The sequence below is a fragment of the Alosa pseudoharengus genome, unplaced genomic scaffold (genome assembly GCF_046254945.1).
Source record: "Alosa pseudoharengus isolate Yale_2024_CS ecotype anadromous, Long Island Sound unplaced genomic scaffold, YU_APseudo_1.1 YU_APseudo_1.1_scf_14, whole genome shotgun sequence".
NCBI classification, from domain to species: Eukaryota; Metazoa; Chordata; class Actinopteri; order Clupeiformes; family Clupeidae; genus Alosa; species Alosa pseudoharengus.
The window spans coordinates 28,140,269-28,163,232 of record NW_027468609.1 but is presented as its reverse complement, the minus strand read 5'-3'; the positions used below and the strand labels follow the sequence as shown (position 1 = coordinate 28,163,232).

Below are 22,964 nucleotides of genomic sequence, written 5' to 3'. Positions count from 1 at the left end.
TGAGTTGAAAACTGTGCAGCAGGGAGCAAGCTAATGGCTACTATAACGTTAGAGGCTCATGAACAACCATGAAGAGGTAAGCTTGAGTGTGTCATGTGCCCTATCAGTAGCCTATGTGGTTTTACAAACTTTACAAAAACACCCTTGCTCATAGATTTTTATTAACTGTTTAAAAACATCCACATATTTGGAAACAAGATAACCATTTGCAAAAATACATTCTTTTCAGAAACATTTCAATGTTAAACATTATTTACAATTAGTTATCTGATAAGGCACATTTAGCTACTGCTTTCACATGGACTTCAGGAAATAAATGCTGAAGTAGGCCCAAGGCATGGTTATGCTGGGAAATAACCCATAGGTTACAAATTATAAAATTAGATCCAAGCATTTTCACAGTTTATAGTGAGCTATACCTTTGGTCAGCTGGTCATTTACACATAGTAGGTGACCGGTTTGTATTAAATGAGAGCAATTAATATGATTAACATAGTAAACATGATTTAAAATAGTAAACCAATTAATTCCTTTGTGTAAACAGAGAAGGATCTACAGCAACTGGCCAAATTAGGCAAACAGCTAAGATCCATCAACCATTCCTGTATTTCACCGCTTTATTTATTAGCTCGGTATATTTTACATATCAGTTTGAGTCCCTCTCTTAAGATGCCTTGTTGGCTAACCCAGTATTCTTGTCCTAGACCATTATGACCTAGTTGATGTTGCCTAACAGTGTCACATTTCCCTTCATCAGGCACAAACATCTCTAAGGCTTAATATAAAAACACAGCAAAATAGTATGAACTATTAAACCGATGCACTATGGCACATTTAAAAAAAAAAAAAAAAAAAACACGAAGCAGTATCCCATTGGACTGCATTGGGATTATGTACACTGCATTTCATTAGTTCTGATGAAGTGTTTTTATTTTGTGGTCATTCAAAAGGACATACTGTCCATAAGGTCTGGGGATATGTACCCTTCTGGCGAGGGCATCTGTTTTATGTTTGAAGAGCTGGGAGCCAAGGGAGCATTGGATCTCAGTAGGAGGCTATTCTGTGGATCAGTGCCATCCACCACAGTGTATTCTGGCGAGGCCAGTGCCGATGATTGAGGAACCGACGTCTCTGGAGCTGCTGCTGAGGCCACCTGTGGTTCTTGGTAATCCATTAATGGCTGACGGGGTGCAAAGTTGACATCCCCTGTGGGGGATAAGGATGGACTGTGATCTCCAGTTGATTGGTTCATGCTCATGTTGACGCCTGGCTCAGAGGTGTTACCTTTCTCATCTTCGAGCACAAGCAAGTGGAATTCTGGATCTTTCCTGGTCAGATCACATTTAATTTTGTCCTGTTTATTGATGGTCTCCCCTCTCTGCTTCTCAGGGGTCAAAACCACTTCACCCAATGGGGTTACTTGTTTCACTTGAGCATACAGATCTGGTGTGCCAGGCCATGAATCTTGAGATGTTGCCACCACCACCTGCGATTGGGTTTCGGTTCGGGGAGTTGCAGTGGGGTCAAGAATCGAGGATGACGACAGCATAGGGGTTGTAAACTCTACCGACTCAGGCTCTGGCAGGTCTTGTTCACAACAGCTGGCCCGACCTGAGTCATCGTCATGGAAATCACTGGTCAGATGTGTGCTGTTGGAGGGGGAGTGGTCGATGAGGAATGCTGTGTCCATATCCTGCTCAATTGCATCAGGCTTCTCTAAATCTACCTCAATAAACTCTACCCAGGGGTCATTGTTGTAAAGGTCAGACCCCAGGACAGCATGACTGGTCAGGATTGAGTTGAGCTCAGACAGTTTTCCTTTCTGTTTTCAAGCAAAGAAAAATAGCTTTACGGACTGAGTCACAGTATTTCTATTATCCATCAACACAAGAGACTAGCAAGGAATTTGTAAAGGGTAACTATCACTGGTATTTGATTTGACATACAGCTCTGAGGGACCACAATTGTCTAATAACATTTGTAATAATTACATACCTGAAGAAGTTCTAAGTCAATGCCTCTGATTTTGGGGCCAGGGACAGGAGGCAGGAAAATCACCATGAGTCTGAAATAGTGAAGTGACATAAATACTTGAATGCCAGTTCAGAGCCATTATCTATCTTCTAACAGCTCATATAAACATGATGCATTTCTGTGTGCTTAATTGTGCTTTGCATTGGAGTTGTTGTAGAATCAATGGGATAGTAAATTCTTCATGCAACTAATGTTACTGCTCATTAACTTGTAGTATTTGGTAGTGTTATGAAAGAAATACTTACTTCTTCTGTCGGGAGACCACTACCAGCATACCAATGACAGCAAAGCCCACTGCTGTAAAGATGAACCCTACAGCAATTGGAACTCTTGATTCTAGGAAAGAGAGAGGACATACATATTCTTCAAGTCTTCGTATAAAATAAGGAACTAAATTATGAATTTAAACATGCTTGTGACAGAGCTATGCCTTTTTCTACCTGTGGCTGGTACACTGATCATTAGGGTGTCACTGAAGTTACTGAAGTTATTGGAACTTTTCATCTTGCATCGCACTCTGATTTCATAATCTGTGTTTGTGCGAAGCCCATAGACGTATTTCTTGGTCTCTGTGTCTGCATCCAGCTACAAAAGAGGATAAAATTAAGTCAAGTGAAGGCACAGCCATAACAAAGCAATACTAATCACAAATACTTTATACTTTAGTATCTGTCTGTTTGGTAAGTAATTATGTATTGTGCAAAAGGAATAAAATATTATTCCTAATCTCTATTTTAAATTCTTTTGATAGATTATTGGCCCTTACTATGTTCCAAGTAGCTGAACCAGGCTCTCGGTACTGAGTCTCGTACGCCAGGGATAACCAACCCGCCTCCACAGTCACTGCTGCTGATGGTGGTGACTCCCAGCTGATGAGTACATCAGTGTACATCTTGGTCATGCCCACACTCAGAATGGTCCAGTTCAACCCAACAGGTGGGTCCGGATATACTAATACACATGAATATTAGAATTTAACCATATAGCAAATCCATTTGTGTAGTTTCCTATGATGAATATTCTACACATTAGGCTTTTATATGTGTAAATAAGTATCTATAGCCTTATGCAGGGGTGGGCAAACTGCGGCCCGTGGGCTGGATCCGGCCCGCCAAGCACTTTAATCCGGCCCGCCGAGCATTTAATTTGGTTATCAGACTGCTCGCTATTTTTTTTCTTGTGATAGAGATGACGTTGGTTAGCTTTACTACAAACTTCTTTTCACTCTTTTTAGAGAACGTTAACAATGTCAATGTCAAAACATGATGTTACATAGAGATGACGGGCCTCTCCTTTGCAGCAGATCTAACTTGAACATTATGCTACTCCATTATGAACGCGTCTTTGAGCGCTCACGAGAGGGAGAGAGAGGGCAGGTTCCAGCTGACTTGTCATTGTTGATAATTGATATTTCCTTCTTATAAGGAAATCACGAAGGCAACAGTAGTTCCCACTACTGACAATTTATAAACTGTGAGAGGGCACAGCCATTTGGTACAGCAGTAGCCATAGCGGAGCAGAGCTGCTAGAAGAAAATTGAGAACTAAATGTGAATTGTTCTTAAAGCGACAGTGCACAATTTATACATTTGTTAAACAGTATCAAATTAGCAGTATTGTTTTAAGCAATTAATATTTGAAAACAAAATTACTTTTGATACTAAATGATAGGCTATAAAAAATGTATGTTTTTTTGTGTGTGTTGTGGGTGGGGGGGTGGGGTTTTTCAAAACCCAATGTGGCCCTTGAGCCAAAAAGTTTGCCCACCCCTGGCCTAATGTGTAGAATATTAAGAGTTCACCATAGGATTACCATAGTGCATAGAAAATAGGTTTCAGAAACTTGGTCAACAGTGGTCACTGGAAAGGGTTAGTATTCATGGCTCACCAATAGTCTCCACTGTGAACTGGTCTTCATCATAGATAATGGACTGATCACGCGAGCGTAGTTCGATTTTGTAAGCCACCCATACTTGTGTGTGGCGTTTGTCAAAGTAACACTCATTTTCTCTCAGCAAGGTGTATTTAGGGCATTCCTTCCATTCTCTGGAAGACATGCTAGATACAAAAAGAAAGATAGAAAAGAGACATTACAGTCAATTTAGCTATTTCCTATGATTAAGAGTAAAGTGTTTTTTGTGACACTTATTAAGTTACTATTTCCCTTACAATGCCCCACCACTCCAATCGGACACTGTTGTATTGACTGACTGTTAGGAAGAGATCTTAAATTAGGCTATGACTCTTACACCTTCATTTTCACTTATATTATTAGAGGTGTACTCTATTTTGTTGCCACTGGTTTAGACCAGCGATTAGAAACGGTTCAAAGAATGAAAACGAAAACTGGACAAGAACACAGTTTTTGGATGAATGTAACCGAAAACGAGATCAAAACCAATTTCACTTAGTTTGGCTATCATTTTTAAGATTGAACATTGGTCTGGGGTAGAGCCCGACCGATTTATCGGCGGGCCGATATTATCGGCCGATATTAGGCATTTTCCAAACTATCGGTATCGGCATGTATAATGGCCGATAAATGAATATTTTAAAAAATAAAATAAAAACGGACGAAACACCCTTCAACCATGTCATGAGTGTTGGCGTTGTATAGTTTGTCCACCAGAGGGCACTCTACACCGTCCCTGCTGGCAACACTCGTGTATAACGCGCCACACATCCTGCAAGTTGCAACCTGCTGATCCAGCCGTCGGGCAGAGAGAACCAGTTATCCGCGAGTGAGATCATCAGTGAAGTGTGTTCATGGTGATTTGGTCACGAGACATACATTGCTTGAATAACAATTAAAAGGACATCCCAATCAATTCTCTTCACTCAAATAAGCATGACAAAATTCGTGAAAACAATGTCCAGTTTTGCTACTGGTAAATAAGCCGAGAGTGAAGCGGAATTAGCTAGTAGGCCTAATTACGTTACGTTGATGCAGTGTAGTTGACTGTCTGTCCTTTTAACTTTTGACAATGTGACTGAAGATGTATTTCTTTAATAGCGTGACAGTTATAGCAGTGAGACGTATCATCTCTCCCCGGCCTGGTATTTTGAAAGCGTATGTTTTACAATTTGCAGTATGACGTTATCCATTGCTAAATTAGGGCTCATCATAGACTAGCTAACCACAAAGCTAGCTAATGCCATGAATATCAGTGGAAGACCGCTAACGTTAACAGAGCTTGGAAACCACAACGAACTTATTCTGCCTAAATAAAGTAATGATAACTGTATTTATAGCTAGTATATCTGTAGTTACAGTCCCTGCATTGTAAAATGTAAGTTAGACGTGCGAGGAGTGAACATTTAGACATAGAGAAAAAGTATCAAACGTAGCTTGTGCAAAACGTAGCTTGTGCATAGAAGTTAGCTTTTCTTTTACACGTGAAATCCAATGACGCCAAGTGTGCGTTTCAGACTGTCGTTCAGCCGCAGCATTGACAAGTTACATAATGGATTTAGATCACTAAATAGTAGGTTTTAGAAGGCAGGCAGCAACTGATGATTGAAAATGGTTTGATGTAGCTTGATGGAAATAATTTTAAAAGTGCCGGTAAAGGGATAAGCAAGCTGACATTGTAATTATAAGGTATAAGGCAATAGGGACTAATTATTACACATGCACACTCAAACATTTAGGAGTGACCTTTATCTTGTTTAATGATAATACAAATGATGATGATAGTAATAATGTCATCATTATTTTTTGTAATTATTAAGTCTTAGTTCAAAGTTATATTTATGAAGCTTACCAAGTCTTTTAATACTGGTAACTTTGATTTGGTTGTTGTTGTTATTGTGTTTTTGTTCAAAAGACTAAGTTTCATATCTTAAGTTTCTATTTTTATACATTTTATTTATCAGAACTTTAATATATTTCGATGTTCCTCTGTTCCACTGTGACAATATTATTTAAAAATAAACAAGTTTAAAATGCATTATCATATTATTTTAGTCAATACTCATAAATAACTACAAATAACTAATGTTAGGGAAATCTGTTAATGTTTTGTTGCACGTTTCTGAAAAAAAAAAATATATATATCGGCCGATATATCGGAATATCGGATTTTTAAATCAACAAATATTTCGGTCAACAAATTGTATCGGTATCGGCCTTCAAAATCCTTTATCGGTCGGGCTCTAGTCTGGGGAGTCTGCTATGTATTTTCTACTGCACAAGAGGCGTGATCAACGGGCATAGTTGAAATGACTCTACATTGGATAGTCAGTCAGCAATCTGACCAATGAACCGGGTGACGTTTGAAGAGCGACGCGAAAAAACCAGGCAGGAAACTTGCTGGAAACTTGTCAACAAACGTATCGTAAAAGCACCAATTTCTGCCCCTTTCGTTCAAACATTCCAAAACAAAGATGTTTTTTAATACTTCAAAATAACATTTGATAAATGAACATCTTTTCAGTAGCCATGGGTGTGTAGATTTTAACAAAATCTGGTTTGGTTCTTAACGGGAGCATTTACTGCCTTAAAAATCCGATTTTGTTTACTGTGCTCGGAGTTTGGTGTTGGGATGGTGAGTGCCTTATTTCCGCCGCACTTGGCGAAAGAGAACTCTCGTCGCAAAATCTAAATTCCACGAGCTCCAAGCAGGTAGGCCTACCCACCCTTACAACACTGTTTACAGCTCTTCGAGTCACTGTAAAATGTCATTTTTGGTACATAGCTAATTTAGACACAATTATGGCGTTTCTTTAGAGATCCGCCGTCTTGGTTTGTATAGAAATGAATATTAAGTGACACATACACGAAATAGACCTCTCCGGAATAAGTCCCGCCTCCGAAACATCCGGATCCACCCAACTTCCGGTTGTCGAATGTCTATGGGAAATAACATGGCGTTTCGAAAAATTATACCTGTCAAACTCTGTAGGTGGCAAAGTAGAAAAAGCTGGTGGGCCGATTGGCCTACATACTTCTGCCATCTGGTTTCCACTGGATTTTTTGATTGTCGGTGCCGTATTTATCGTTACGATTAACCTTTGTTTGAATATTATTCAATAGTCCATAGGCTTGGAAAGTGACCTGCCCACACAGTGTTCCCCAGACCCCTTATACGTAGGATGAATTAGTCTGATGTTATGAATCAGTGTCTACCCTGTATAATAGGCTAGCACTACTAATTGATAGAAAAGATTTTCATATCCAACACTATCTAACTGCCTTTTCCAAGTATGTAGCCTAAATTACTGAAACATTTTGTGAAATAATATAGGCTACCAGAGACACTAGGAAAATATCTATAGGCTGTCATGCAGTTGGTAGCACCACTCATAGGTTAGCCTAATACAGTTAGGCTATCAGACATTTTTTTTTAAGATTTAATATCATATAGGCCTACTAGCCTACTTTTAAATCTCGCACCACGCCTGAATTCAAGCACAGTGATTTTACAGTTAGCCGTGAATGTGCTTTGATTTAAGCTTTAAGGCTGTTGGGCAAAAAAAAGTCTATAGTATTGTGCCACCGGCCATAAATCAATTTGTAAAGACAATGTCATTTTTAAAGGAACGTTATTAACCGTTGTTCTATAACATTCTAACCGGAGAGGCCTTGGAACACTGGAACAGGAACAGCAAATGTTTTTGCTCAGAATGAACCGAAATGAAAATCATTCTGTTTTTCAGTCCCTGCTTTAGACATTAATGGCTGTGTGTTGAGTTATTTTGAGGGGACAGCAAATTTACACTGTTATACAAGCTGTACAATCACTACTTTACATTGTATAAAGTGTCATTTCTTCAGTGTTGTCCCATGAAAAGATATAATAAAATATTTGCAGAAATGTGAGGGTACTCACTTTTGTGAGATACTGTATGTGTAAAAGAGCCTGAGGTCTCCAGGCTCTGTGAGGTTCTGGAATGTTCCAACACTCCAAGAGCAGTAGAATGATTCCATTTCTCTTGAAACACAGCCAGTCAAGTGAGGACTTTGAGACTGCTCTAAATGGGGTGTAAGACAGTGAACAGTGAGATTCAAACATTATGCTGTATCCCTTTCATAAGACAGAGATAAACACAACCTGTATTGAATGTTTTTCCAAAGCTCAATTATGCAGAAACCCAACACCAGTAGGTTACAAGTCTAATAACTGACTGGTGTCTTCCTGGAAGGATGTATTCCTGGAAGGAGTTGTTCAAATGTTTGAAATATGTGAAGGTACTTGTGTGTCAGGATAAGGTTACCATCAGAAGTCTTTCACAGAATCGCTCCACATAGCCCTTCAGCATCCATATTTAATTTAGAACAGAAATAGGGGTGGGGAACTTAATCATGTTCCTAATTCAGCGAACTACATAAATAAACCACCCTAAAAATAAGTAAGCAACTACTGTATATTAACTAACTTATTATAAAATATTCTTATTAAAATGTCATTTGAAATGCATATTTTATCAAAATTAAGAACAGAGTAATTAGCCTAGTTAAGATTACAATTAATTACAATTACACTTCGATAGACTATGAAACAGGTCTTGACACATAGCAGTACGGTGTTAGTGTGTTTAAAGTGCCAAAGCAGAAGTTAGAAAAAGCCTGTTTAGCAGAAAAATTCTAAAAAGTGCCATTTATGACTGAGGAAAAAGAGCATCTGAAATTATGAAGATACTGGATTTCAGCTTAAGTAAGTTAATCGTAGAAAGCATTATAAATGTATTATGTATGTGTTTATGTATAGCTCTCAAATGTAAATGTTTATAATGCTTATATTGTCTTGCTCTCATATACAGTGTTGCTTCCCAAAAATAAAACACATTGTGTTTGGATTGAATTTAGTCATCAACACAATAATAAAGTTGACGTCAGACAGAATTGGAAAAAACAATGTGCTATGTGCAGGAAATGATTATTCCCCTCCATTAGACTGAACGTGCTCCTGCACGAGTGAGGCTAATATTGCATTAATCCATGATAGATTCTGAACAGGTAGTATCTGAAAATAGAGGCACTTTTCTATTAATGCCCTACTCAGTGCATCTTCCCATTTTAACAAACAAGAAAAAAAAATATATATATTTTAAAAGCTGTACCTTTCAACCAATAAAGTGTGGAATTAAGGGGAGAGAGGACCAGTGATGGCCATTTAAGAACTTTGCTTGATGGATACTTTATGTTGTTAGTGTAAAAAGGCATATTGGCCCCAGCTGTGGCGCAACTGACTGGAGCACCTGCACCGTACAGCGGCGACCCGGGTTCGATTCCCGCCCCCGTGGTCCTTTCCGGATCCCTCTGTCACTCTCCACTGTCCTATCATTAAAGTCATAAAAAGCCCCAAAAATATACTTGAAATCTTGTCTGCCAGCTTGTCTTGTCTGCCAGCAAGTACTCTACTCCACTGGCTGTATTTGGTCCATCTGGCCATGATTCAATATTCTTTCCCTCTCTAGAGTTCTTCTTGTCCTGCTCCAACACAAGTAGGCGTCAAGTTCTAGGTACACGTACGAGTCTCTCTTCATCTAATGCAAATTCCATCTGTTCAGTTGAGAATACACAGTCCCAGAGCTACTGCACAAAATCCCACAATGCACTTACATAATGTTATGTAACATTACACAAAACACAGGGAGCTGTGTGGAAATAAGTTAAGTATAATACGCTGAAGAGTGTACTCCACACTGAAGAGGAATGTCTGAATAAACACTCTTCACTTCTTTACAAACTTTCGGCTTACTGACCAACAAACGAGACAGAATTTGCCAGTTTCTCTGCGTTTATAATCATGTGTCTTAACAGACAAACTCTCCGTAGTGCATTTAAAAGGAATTTCAAGAGCCTGATGAAGGGAGGGGTTTATATCTCGACAAATCACTGTATGTTTGTACACAGTGGACTGGGTGGTAATAGAAACTGTTTTAAAGTGTTTAAAGAGCAAGAAAGCAGTGTATAGAGCATTTTAATTGTGGCAGATTCATTGAAGCATATGCCTTGCTGTTGGGCATGATTCTGTTTACAGTGCAGAGATAGATGTTTTATAAACCGTGAACATTTTCTGTGCATCGTGCACTTACAAAATTACTGGGTGGCTGCAAGTGCCTGCTGTGGCTTTACACACCATTCCTAGAAATGAGTGCACACTAAAGATAGCCAAGACCATAACTGCAACGTTGTAAAACATGACTAAGAGTCAGTGGAGAAGAAGATGGATAACTTACTTTTCAAATTCGGGGGAAACCCCTTCATTGCCACATCATGAACAAGGACAAGAAAACCAATGAGAAGTACTTGGATAGTTGCCATGTCAGAATCCCTGGAAAGGACAGAAAGCCATAACAGCAAGCTCATACAACCTTAAAAACACTGGTCTTGTGAATTGTGAAATATGAAAAACAGTACATTAAAATTGGTGTTACCTCATGCTAAGTCAAATTAAGCCTGTGTCAGTCTGACTGATGCTATCCTGTAGATCAGTACAAAGTGGCATTAAGCCCATGAGTATACTTTAACTGACCGATGGAATTACATTGTGTCTGGATGTCTTTCTAAATCTTAGAATTCTCAGATTCTCGATTTTCAGTGCAAGTGATATGCTGGCTCACTCAAACACAAGGTCCATTAACATGGTGTTAAATATGCTCCTGATGCCCTTTATAATTTTCTGCCCTATAAGTATATTGATTTGATCATGGGGGTCACATGCTACGCTACCCCTTGGATAAATAGCTTGTGAGTTAATGATCAGGTTCATGCAAAGTGGCCTCAATTGCCTTTTCAGTTGAAACTTGTTGAATATGCTTTCTTTTTGTCAGTGGAAGATCTAGTGTCTAATTCTGGCAGTACCTTTTGATTTAATGTTGATTTTATCTTTATCAATATGTTTATTCTGACTGAAAATGACACTGTATGCCAAAAAACAGTGTGGTAGAAACATGGAATCAGAAAAAAAAGCATTTTCATCTTTTTTAACATTTTGATGTTAAAACATAAAAATGGTGTGTCCAAGATTATTCATACCCTTTTTAAATAATCAATGGAAACATCTTTATTTGCCATCACACTCTCAACATGGTTCTTATAATACCTACCAAGCCTCTCCATGTCTCCACAATGATTCTACACTGCATCCTTTTAGCAGCAATCCAGGTTTTTAGGCAGGAACGATTATTTGCCACCACCCTGACCTTTTGATCACCTTCACAAAGTAAACGGTAACACTAAAACAAGAGGTTACATTAAGATTCTGTAGGAAAAGGATCAGGCAGTGTGCCGAGAGACCTATCCCAATAGACAGCATTGGACCATTTAACCACACAATGATCCAAAACATACAGCCAAACAAGGCAAGAAATGGTTAACAGAGAACAATATCAACATTTTATAGTGGCCCAGCCAGAGTCAAGACCTCAATCCATCAAAAAAGTGAGCACAAGGCCAGAGTGGCAAAGAGTCGTTCCTGCCCCTGATTGCTGCTAAAAAGGTGCGGCCTAGAATCATTGTGGAGACATGGAGAGGCTTGGTATAAGAACCATTTTCAGAGCTGTGAATGCAAATAATGATGTTTCCACTGATTATTTAAAATGAGTATGAATATTTTTGGACATGCCATTTTTCATTTAAAAAAAATATAAAAAAGATGAAAACACTTTTTTTTATTCCATGTTTCTACCACATTGTCTTACAACTTTTAGCCATGTGGCAGTGTCATTTTCAGTCAGAACAAACATATTGCTCAAGAGAAAATCAACATTAAATCAATATTTGCCAGAGGTATGAATAATTTTGTTCTTAACTGTACATAAATTCACAGAAATCACTGGTTTTCAAGGAAAGCACATCTGCTTGGCAACATTGTGAAACCTAACCGAGTAAACAGGCCACAGCAGAACATGACATCCGTCTTAGGCCAAATAATGCTGGGCTCTGTCCAGAAGTTGTGACATGAAGGCCTCCTCCTCTTTGGCAACCTTCCAGTTCAGTTCTGCCCTGGCAGAAAGTTAAATTCAAAGAAACTCTCAAAGTTTGTTCAAATGCTACTCTGTAAAACGAATCAGCTACAAACACAGTACAGACAGCTTCGATCTGATAAGACTATTTTCACAAAAGTAACTGCCTGTATTTGTCATTGTCAAAAACAAGTCAAGTGTCTGCGATAGGGCAGCCTCAAGTGCACCCTTCAAACAGAAGTGCAGTTGTCAGTCATACCCAATGGAAGCCCGTCTAATACTTCAATAGCTGACATTCTCCGTCCTCTCCCTCTTGGATCAGGCAAACTCACATGAAAATGTCAGATAATGAACAGAATTGACAGAAACAGCTGTCAGCTAAGCCAAGACATCCAAGTACAACTGTCAGCACGATGCAGGCATTCAATAAGGCATGCACAGGGTAGCGTATACATCTGTTTCACGCTAATTGTCTAATTTCCCATTATAGGAAAAGAGAAAACCCTGTGTTGTGCTCTGTGAAAGTGCATTTGGCACCTTACCTCCACAAAACCGTGCAATGGTTCTGTGAATGTCTGATTCTGTGAATTTCTAACTTGTACTCTCTCCAGTATATTATCATTGGAGCTGTGCGTATAGCACCCTCTAGTTTGAGTTTATTTTTTATATGCTCACATCTTAATTAAACTCTTCACCAATCCTCCACTCCTAGGCTTACACAGATTTGTTTACAGTCCATCAGTTTATAGAAAAGCTCCTCCAATTGCTGATATGCATGGCCCTTGGAAATATGCATGTAACTGCTATCAGTCCAATTAATTTTTAATAAGTGACACCTTTGACATTACGAATACTTTGATTTAACATTAGCCTGTTAGTTTACTGTAGGCTACCATACCATGCACATGTTGATGAAAAAATGTAATCTTAATTAAAATGTAAAAAATAATTTAGGACTATTCTAATGCAAATTAGTCACAAATGTTTACTTGGCAGTTCAATAGAAATGTCAACAATGTTACTCTATTAACTCCATATTAATTCAGTATATCAAACAGGATAGTTGAGATATCACATTAACTTTCATCCCTTCAACTATGGAGCAACAACTAGTCATCATCATCAACAACAACTGAGTTCATCCTGTGGGCATAGCCTACTGCTATTGGTAATAATAATAATAATAATAATAATAATTTCATTTATCGTAGGCCTATGTTAAATTAAGTAAACAAATAAATGTAAACATATGCTTAACACGCTTCCTTAGCGGATCTGCTGAATATCACATCCTATTCCTCAAAAAGTATAGGCTAATATTCTTTAAAATTACCGTTTGATGTGCTATCGGGATGATGGTGTCCAGAGAAGAAGAGACCATGCAAAATATTCTAAGAATTATACCGTAGGTTAATTATTCGAGACATTTGAGTTGTCTAAACATAATGTTCGGGCAAATATCAGCCTGCGTCAGCTCTTAGCCTCAGCGCGCAGTTAAACCTGTTTGAGGATTTCTCCTTGGAACTGCTTGCCAGAAATCTCTATTTAAGCGCCACCCTCAGGCATTCCAAACACAAGGCAGTACCCTGTTTTCCACGAAAGACTTTTCTGCGAATTCGCCAACCTAGAGGCCCTTGTAGGCTATTTCTCCAAATGAAAGAAATGTGTCGCTGGTGCAGTTAACCGAAGCCATGAGTAGTTGAATGACTATCTAACGGTATCATATTCTGTTAGCTCTCACAGGCGATTTGGCCAAAGCCTAGCCTACATACGCAGATGACGTAGCTTATTCTGGGTCACTTTTCCAGTGTGTCCATGCAGTCAAACGCAATCGCCTGAAATGCAACAAACATTCTCACAAAGTGAGTTTTGTTTTTCTAAGACGTCTAATATCTCTGTATGCGTCTGTAGACGTGAAATAGACAATCTGGTATGTTCTGTCGTTGTAGGCTATTAGTTCTATTTTGTAAGGTTTTATTTAAGGACGACATTATCTGCTAAGATAACCCTGTTTCTGAATTGTTCCTTCCTGTTATAGCCAAAATGTAGTTGTACTGGTCAGTCATAGACAGTATGGCTTCAACTGTTCTCTGTGTGATTTATGCATGTTGCTAAGCTCGCTTGGGGGTCTGTGGGAAAAGCCACCACAACTGCAATGTGTTATGCGCAATGTTCAGTGCAGGCTTCAACGTGACCATGGCCCGACACGTGCGGGAAGACTGATGTGCATACCGAGGTGTGTTCAGTGCAAATACGATAGATAGAGACGAATAATGCACATTTTGTGACACAATACAAGCCCTAATTATAAACTCGAACGTGTGTGTGTGTGTGTGTGTGTGTGTGTGTGTGGGGGGGGGTCCTCCCATCCTCCTGACGTTTTGAATTTGCTATTGCTGTAATATTACAAAGTCTGACAGCGGCAAGGATGTTAAAGAGCTATATCTGTTCAGCAGCCAGTCTTATTGTAAATAAATTGATTATCAGGCCAAAAGGGTAGTTATATATGGTTATATATGGTGACATGGTTCCCATGGTCATGGAAAGTCAAGGACTTTTAAAATCCCATATACTGTCTGGGTTTCCGCAGCACAGTGCTGTTTTTTGCTCACTTTGTACTTATTAGAAAAATAATGGAAAAACTTCCTCTTCAATTTTCATTCATTTGGCCACAACCACTGGTGTAAAGTACCAGGTGAGTTACAGAAGCACTATTCTCTTGTAAAGGCCAGTTAGAAGCCAGCAGAACCAGGAACTAATTTATGGGCTTTTTGGTTCCACATTGGGATGTGGGTGGCCCTAGTGAGACGCTATATAAGTATATATATATATAAGTATATATACTCTTTTGATCCCGTGAGGGAAATTTGGTCTCTGCATTTATCCCAATCCGTGAATTAGTGAAACACACACAGCACACAGTGAGGTGAAGCACACTAATCCCGGCGCAGTGAGCTGCCTGCATCAACAGCGGCGCTCGGGGAGCAGTGAGGGGTTAGGTGCCTTGCTCAAGGGCACTTCAGCCGTGCCTACTGGTCGGGGTTCGAACCGGCAACCCTCCGGTTACAGGACTCCGAAGTGCTAACCAGTAGGCTACGGCTGCCCCAACCTGTGTTCATTCATGGGTTTGGAGAAATCCCTCAATGACACACACACACTCAACCTGTGCCCTAACATTGATATGGTGCAAACCACTGTTCAGAGATAATTAATCATTAACCTTGGATTCCATGCAGTGTATCACTTCATTCTGGGTTTTTTTCTGTTTATTATTATTATTATTATTATCAGACCTGTAGTCTTCAGAACTCAGACAAAAACATGTTCTATTTATCTAAAGCATGCACTGCACACATTGCGATGGAAGAAGAGCTCATGCGCTGTCCTCTTTATTTCTTTCTCACACACTTATTTTCATGTAATAATTCCCTTGTGTTTCTGATTTTCTACATCTGCATATGTTTATCTCAAAATTCTTATTTGACATTATGACACTCATACACATTAATCAACATTTCTCAGAAGTCACATGAACATTTAGATGCAAAAACAGCATTTACATAATGATCATAGAAAAACAACAAAATAATTTATATAGAACATTACCTAAAGGGTTCTAACCTACTGTAACAGTCCATATATCTAACATCACCTACACTGTCAGATTTGAATAGCCATTGGACTATGACTAAATGTCAAAAAGCAAATGTCCATGGCCTGGCCTACATTGACAGCAGTCTGCCCACCCCTTTTCATTTGTCTGCTTTTCTGAGAAACACCGTTAACACAGTCTTGAGTATCTTGAGAAACCCATTCCTCATCAAAAGAAGGCCATTTTAATGGTTCTGATAATGGCCTCACCTACAGCTCTATCAAGAGGTGATATGTTTTTGAGAAGTATGTACAGATTTCTCGCAAAAGACGTAAGAGCCTGTGTTCAAGCAAAGGTAAGAAGCCTATTTTATAAGATTGAAAACTCAGTGAACATTATTGTTAGTTATTGTCTGCAAAGTGTTTTTGGCTCTATTACCAATCAAAATGGAAAATGATATTCAGTGTTTTGAAGTTGGTTTTTGTTGTCTGTTGTTATAAGTTTCACATTTTTGAATAAAAAAAGTCCTGCTAACATAATTGCTAGGCCCTATATGACAACCACACTATCATGTTGTGTTGTTCTTTGCTCGCCATTGGCAAAAACGTATTAATTCTGGTGTCATCATTCTCAAATGGAACAGCGATTAGACTTGCGGCAGGTATGGAATGATGCAATTACTGGTAGTCATGGAAATTGCACAGAAAACATATTCTAGATATTATAGGACTTGTAAACAAGAAAGAAGGGACATGTATTTCCACTGTTGTCTCTGCACTTACTGTGGTAAGTGATATGTGTGCGTAAGCGTCTAATTTCCCCTCTAGGACGGTGCCAGTAATGAGGGGAGTTTGGACTTGTGTCAGTGTGCTGACTTACTGTTTAAACAACCCCCTTTCACTCTCTGCAGGACTTGCCAAAACCACAGTTTCACTAAGCCGTAAAAATAACCTAGAGGCACAATCAGTAGCATCTACTGATTACTGTGCTTGCCAGAAGAAGGTGGAAAATTGGCCTATCCTGTGAAAATCACCTGTTTGCCTCTTTTTCTTTTATCCAAATAGCATGAAAAGTATGTGTGGTCAATTTTCCTTTGACCTTTCAATCGGGATTTTCATTGATGTGGAAAAAAACACACATAAAAAACTATGTTTTTGATTCACACAGCATTTCTCAAAGGACAATTGTGTGGTGATTTCATTACTATCATGAACAGGTGCAACTTTACACTTGGATAATGTTTCTTGTGCTCTTTCAACAGAGTATTGGGTGCTGTTTTTCCACCACTTGTGCCAAAAATGCACGGTTTTTCAATAACCCTACAGAGGCAGTTGGAGATATCCCAGATGGCTCCACACTACTAGTAGGAGGTAGGCCATGAAAAGAGCCTGCATGTGGATGAAGAACATCTCCATACAGCGTGCAAATGCAATGACATGTCTATTTCTGGAATGAGTGGACAAGCATGAGAGATCAGTAAACACAAATGTAGGCCTGCCTTATTCAAATCTGTAGCCTACTTCCAAAACACACACATAACATAACATCTGGTTGGATGTATGTCAAAGATTACATTCCTTCAGCATGCTAAACAAACAGCTGGTAGATTAATAAAGCAACATGTCCATGGAATCAGGATGTATAAACCTCCCCCCTTGATAAGGTATTTCCTGCCTGTGATTTGCACTTCCTCTGACGAGTCTTTTCCTTGACTGAGTTGCTCTCTGGAGTAAAATCATGTTGTTTGCCTTGTACTTTTGCTTTAGGATTTGGCCTGTGTGGAATCCCAGAGAATCTGATCAATGGTCTACTAAGAACAGGGGTGAAAGGTATCACAGCCGTAAGCAACAATGCAGGGTAAGAGTCTAAATTCATGGGAAGCCTGATTTTGACAGTCATGCTGGCTCCTGCAACTTATATGTAACTTTGTTTCAAGCACTGCTTTTCCCATTCATTTAAACCTATTAAAATTACTATTTTAAAATCTTAATCCAATCTCTTGCCATAGTCTTAACTCGGTATTAGGAGGTAATCCAACAGTGGACTATCATCCAAATACAAGTGTTGAATTTGCCCAATCAAGTATATAATGTGATTTAAGGGTGGTAATCTAAACAAATTTTGAAACCTGATCAGACATTTTTACAAACATTGACACTGGATAAAACCCTTCAAATTATTTCTCGGTTTTCCTGAGATTTACACACTGATCCTTAAAAATGCTTGTTTTGAAGTTCTCAATCCACATGACTACGTTTGCCCACAGTAAAATGTGTCAAAACTTGCCTCAAGAGAATGTAGACAGGTTTAATTACCTTTCACATTTTTAGAAGGTTTCTGCAACGGCATTAGAGAAATGACAGTCCTGAAAATGTAAATCTGACAGCAGGCTGTCTACTGCCGGAGTATGATACACTATGTCATGGTAATGGGAAAACAGAGGGGGTGTGAGAGAATGTTTCGGGGAACATTTTGTTGTTTTTGGACATCATTCATGCAAGGCCAGCACTGCACTGTTTTTTTTTTTTTTTTTTTTTTTTTTTTTTTTGCAAAGGACTATTGTGTTGTAATAATTGATAATTGCATTGTTGGTTTATTAACTCAATGTTTTCAATGCTTTACAAACAATGTGTACAATTAATTTCCAGCAATACAAATTAAGATACTTAAAACAAAGTATTTTTTCCTCAGTATTTTTCCTATCCCAACAAATAAACCAACCTTTGGAGAAAAACATCTACTAAATATATGAAATGCATAAATTCTATTGTAGTAATAATGTAACTGATTTAAATGCAGGCTCATTAATCAGAAGTGCCCCTATCCCATATTCCTCTGCTGTCTGAAGTATAGATACCGGTAATAACTTTTGAATCTGTGAGGTTTAGCTTTCACATATCCTTGTGTGTTTCAGAGTAGATCACTTCGGACTGGGGCTTTTGCTAAGAACAAAGCAAATCAAGAGGATGATCTCGTCGTATGTCGGGGAAAATGCAGAATTTGAGAGACAGTATCTATGTGGAGAACTGGAGGTGGAGCTGACCCCACAGGTAACATTCAGTACCGTACATATACTATTAATAATCTCATACACATACGCACGCATACACACGATCACATCACACACACATCACACACTTATGCACTCGCTGCCAGCATGTTGTTCTCCTGTAGGGCACGTTGGCAGAGAGGGTACGAGCTGGCGGGGCGGGCATCCCTGCCTTCTTCACACCCACTGGATACGGCACACTGGTGCAGGAGGGAGGTGCCCCCATCAAGTACAATAAGGACGGCAGTGTGGCTATCGCCAGTGAGAGGAGAGAGGTGGGATTGGGAGTCCATTCAAACCTATTGCCATTGTTATTTGAAATAATAATACAATATGTAGTATATACAACAAAACTATTTTAAGTGCTTAAAGGAAGCGTGTGTGGGGGAAAAATATCCTCTGTCCCTGAAAGACTCTCTTTCATCTCTGAGCACAGGTGCAGGAATTCAATGGTAGGCATTATGTGATGGAAAAAGCCATCACTGGTGACTATGCTCTCATCAAAGCTTGGAAATGTGACATGGCTGGAAACCTAGTGTTCAGGTAAGAGGCTGGTTTTAGAATGTGGTGTAGCTCCTGGTGATCTAGGTGACTAGTGATCAGTCTATCAAGAAGCACATTGCATATATGAATAAATTCTTCCATCATTACATGTAAACTCCAGTAGATGTCAGTATTTATTCACAATCATTGGCCTCTCTTGCCAGGAAAACAGCTCAAAACTTCAATCAACCCATGTGCAAGGCAGCCAAAATAACAGTAGTGGAGGTTGGCATTATTGTTTTCAGAATGTATTATATTCATAGATTTATATTGAGCTAATTTTTGCCACCATTGTCATTGCCACCATGAGCAACATAGACTACATTATTTTTTTGTATATGCACTATTCAACATTAACATGTTGACAACATGAAAAAACTCAACATTCAGTATCGCTAACACTTTCACTTGAGCACCAGACACATCCTTTGCAATGAACTGAAGCCCCATATGTCCTGCTCAGGTTGAGGAAGTGGTAGACATCGGGACATTTGCTGCAGAGGACATCCACATCCCAAGCATTTATGTGGATCGTATAGTGAAAGGAGCCAGCTATGAGAAAAGAATAGAGGTCAGAGTGTTTTAAATAAAACCTTCTTCTGATATACAACTTGATTTAATGGCCCACTTCCAATCATTTACACATCTGTGTCCATCAACTTCACAGAAAAGGACAGTGCGGTCAGATAAACAACAGCATAAGCCTAAGCCGCGAAAGGACTCTGACATCACAAGGGAGAGGATCATTCGGCGTGCTGCCCTTGAGTTTGAAGACGGAATGTACGGTATCCTTCAGACGGGACCAGAGACTGTATAACTCTTATATCTCTTATGTCTATGGGTAGAACACAAGCTAAATGTCCCACCTCAAAGGAGTTTTCCATTGTTATGACAACTTTTGAAAATAATCATTCATGTCAAAGGAATCCAAATATTAGTTAAATATGATAATATAAATTTGAGCTTTTTGTTTGTTCTTAGAAGATTAGAAGACACCTTCTGGTAATATTATAGCTGTCTTTTATCCAGCCCATCATATACAACTCAAAGTGCAAAGTCAGGAAATGAGCAGTGTCTCATGCATGAACTAAATCTATTATGTAGTGTGTGGAAGCATTGAGCTAACCCACCAGTGTTTGCGCTTATGATCCTAGGTTTTTTTATACTCAGTGATGGCCAAAATGTAGTGAGCTAAGCTACAAGCTACTCTTAATCTTCATTTAAGCTACATTTTCTAAGTAGCTTGCCCATCACAGCTTATACTGCCGTTAAGATTTCTCTGTGTTTTGTGAAGCACAAGACATGACTGGACTGTGAGATGATAACTACATAAGAAAAACATTGCCTTAACAGCCAAAAGCAAACCTTGGCATCGGAATCCCCATGATGGCTAGCAACTACATCAGCCCTGACATCACTGTACACCTGCAGAGTGAGAATGGCATTCTGGGATTGGTGAGACGCACAGCATAACAATAACATATGAAAACACAGCACACCAGTACTGGCGCCATGCTATCCGACAATATTTTCTTTGGTCAACGTTAGTTTTTCAATGTTCATCGACTTCCATGCACTCCCGAGAACACAAACTCTCACGCCGTTGAAATGTTCTATTAACCATTTCACTTTGATAATACAGGATTACAAATGAAAATACCTGTATACCAAAATTATGCAATGGATTTCGAGAAAATAAGTTAACAGTATATAATTTGCCTATGTGCAAATATTATTGTAGTGAGCTGGTGCATCTGAGGTTTGAGGCAGTGCTGCAGTTAGTTTCTGCCTGTAGTATAATAGTGTCTGGGATCCAATCCGCAACCTTGGTTTTGCTTTATAAGTTGATCTACAGGAACAGCCAATGTGGTAATCAAATTTTTATTCAAGTGAAATGAAGTTACAGTATCAGTCTGGACCATTAGGTAGTCTGCCTCTGCATCCTAGAAATATACAGGTTTAGTGATGACATTGACTGCACTGTGCACTGGTATTATTCTTAAAGGGGCCTTATCCAACTGAAAATGAAGTGGATCCAGAGCTCATCAATGCTGGTAAGGTGGAGCAAATGACAGATTCTGAAAAGCAGAATATGGACACAACTGGATACTTCCAAATGACAACATGTAAAAACTTGGCCCTTCCTTTTTTTATTATAGGAAAGGAGACAGTTACAGTGATGCCTGGGGCTGCCTACTTCTCCAGTGATGAGTCTTTTGCCATGATCAGGGGGTTAGTAGTTTCTCTCTATCTCTCTCTTTCTCTCTCTCTCTCCCTCTGTCTTTCTTTGTGATTCTCTCTAGTTTCCCATTCTGATTTTTCTTCGTCAACTGAACTTGTTCTCCTCTCTCACAGAGGTCATATTGACTTGACGATGCTGGGGGCCATGCAGGTGTCTAAGTATGGAGATCTGGCCAACTGGATGATACCAGTATGTTCTTTAAACATGTGTAGCTGTGTGTGTGTGTGTGAGAGTGTGTGAGTGAGTGAGTGCTGAAGCGAGCGTGTGTGTGTGTGTGTGTGTATGTATGTTTGTATTTCCTTTTTCCTATTTCCCATTTAGTAGAACATGTGGTGGTGTGACTGCAGGCAGTATCATGTCCTGGTATCTTATTCCACGTTTCAGGGGAAGATGGTAAAGGGCATGGGGGGAGCCATGGATCTAGTGTCCAGCGCTGGAACCAAAGTAGTGGTCACCATGGAGCACTCTGCCAAGGTAATTCATTTCTTCACTGTAAATGAAACACATGTTCTGTGTCTCATTTGATAAGCTTTGATGGACTGGTTTCATGGTGACCTCTTGCCTACTGTCAGGGTGGGAAACACAAAATCCTGGAGAAATGCACTCTACCCCTTACTGGCAAACACTGCGTGGATCGCATTATCACAGAAAAGGTCAGGGCTGATCGTCACTATTTGACCTCTTTACTTGTACACTGTATCCAACTTATCAACCTCTTCTCTCTCTCTCTCTCTCTCTCTCTCTCGTTCTCTCTCTCTCTCTCTCAAATGCAATTCAAATTCAAAAGGTGCTTTATTGGCATGACAAATAGTTAGACATTTGTATTGTCTAAGCAATTGTTACATAAATGTATCAGGACTCTATCTCTCTCTCTCTCTCTCTCTCTCTCTCTCTCTCTGTCACACACACACACGTGTCATTCCATCTCTTCCTTTCAGGCTGTATTTGATGTCGATAAGACATCTGGTCTCACCCTTGTTGAGATATGGGAAGGGTTGTCCCCTGATGATATTCGGACTTTCACAGGGACCGATTTTAAGGTTAGGCATGTTAAATAAAAATGTAAATAAAAAACTATGAGTCATTTGGATTGTTATGCAATTCTTTAAATACATTTGCATGTATTTTTATTTGCCCCAGATATTGTTTGGTATAATAAGACTTTCACTCTTTCTCTTTGATTGTTAAAAAAAAACAGGTGGCTCCAAACCTAAGACCAATGCAGCAAATCTGACCAGGAATGTTCTCCCAGGGATCCTTGGAAAATGCAGCGCATTCATTTCTGCTGGGCGATGTCAATTTTTCAGCCCAAGGAAGTTACTATCAGAAGATGTGGGAATATATGAGAAATTTGACCTCACCTTCGGGAACAAAAGACTTAATATTTCAATGGACTATAGTGCAACATGTTTGTACTGATTTTTTATATACCTACCACAGGCTAGAGGAAAAAAATACTTTTAACTCTGTACAGTACTGTACATTTCCATAATCATACTGTTTGTATGAACTCTTATGGTTTTGAAGAAAGGTATTTGATTATTTAATTAAAAGACTGTATCATTTTAGATGCTGTTATGCATGGTAGAATACA

General features: G+C 39.1%; 2 protein-coding genes across 6 annotated transcripts; one reads left to right on the top strand and one right to left on the bottom strand.

The window, feature by feature from the left end:
* Nucleotides 1-156: 156 nt before the first annotated feature.
* ghrb (growth hormone receptor b) lies at nt 157-13,473 on the bottom strand. 3 transcript variants are annotated; one of them, XM_076284527.1, is made up of 10 exons: nt 13,278-13,473; nt 11,864-11,984; nt 10,217-10,311; nt 7,864-8,005; nt 3,921-4,090; nt 2,801-2,985; nt 2,475-2,619; nt 2,280-2,370; nt 1,996-2,065; nt 157-1,822 (listed from the first exon to the last, which is right to left on the bottom strand). In XM_076284527.1, the coding sequence occupies exons 2-10, from the start codon at nt 11,887-11,889 to the stop codon at nt 944-946; spliced, it is 1,803 nt and encodes a 600-aa protein (XP_076140642.1). In that variant the 5' UTR covers nt 11,890-11,984; nt 13,278-13,473; the 3' UTR covers nt 157-943. The 3 variants fall into 3 exon arrangements, with proteins under 3 accessions (XP_076140642.1, XP_076140643.1, XP_076140644.1); XM_076284528.1 differs by lacking the exon at nt 11,864-11,984 and adding an exon at nt 10,415-10,461; XM_076284529.1 differs by lacking the exon at nt 11,864-11,984 and having other exon boundaries at nt 13,278-13,472.
* A 2,154-nt stretch (nt 13,474-15,627) lies between these two features.
* On the top strand, nt 15,628-22,964 carry LOC143122511 (succinyl-CoA:3-ketoacid coenzyme A transferase 1, mitochondrial-like). 3 transcript variants are annotated; one of them, XM_076283294.1, is made up of 17 exons: nt 15,628-15,891; nt 16,798-16,906; nt 17,303-17,393; nt 18,451-18,586; nt 18,711-18,860; nt 19,022-19,128; nt 19,293-19,353; nt 19,592-19,699; nt 19,796-19,913; nt 20,489-20,583; nt 21,134-21,182; nt 21,288-21,360; nt 21,484-21,559; nt 21,755-21,844; nt 21,943-22,023; nt 22,309-22,410; nt 22,569-22,964. In XM_076283294.1, the coding sequence occupies exons 1-17, from the start codon at nt 15,784-15,786 to the stop codon at nt 22,602-22,604; spliced, it is 1,590 nt and encodes a 529-aa protein (XP_076139409.1). In that variant the 5' UTR covers nt 15,628-15,783; the 3' UTR covers nt 22,605-22,964. The 3 variants fall into 3 exon arrangements, with proteins under 3 accessions (XP_076139409.1, XP_076139408.1, XP_076139410.1); XM_076283293.1 differs by having other exon boundaries at nt 21,134-21,360; XM_076283295.1 differs by lacking the exons at nt 15,628-15,891; nt 16,798-16,906 and having other exon boundaries at nt 17,315-17,393; nt 18,456-18,586; nt 21,134-21,360.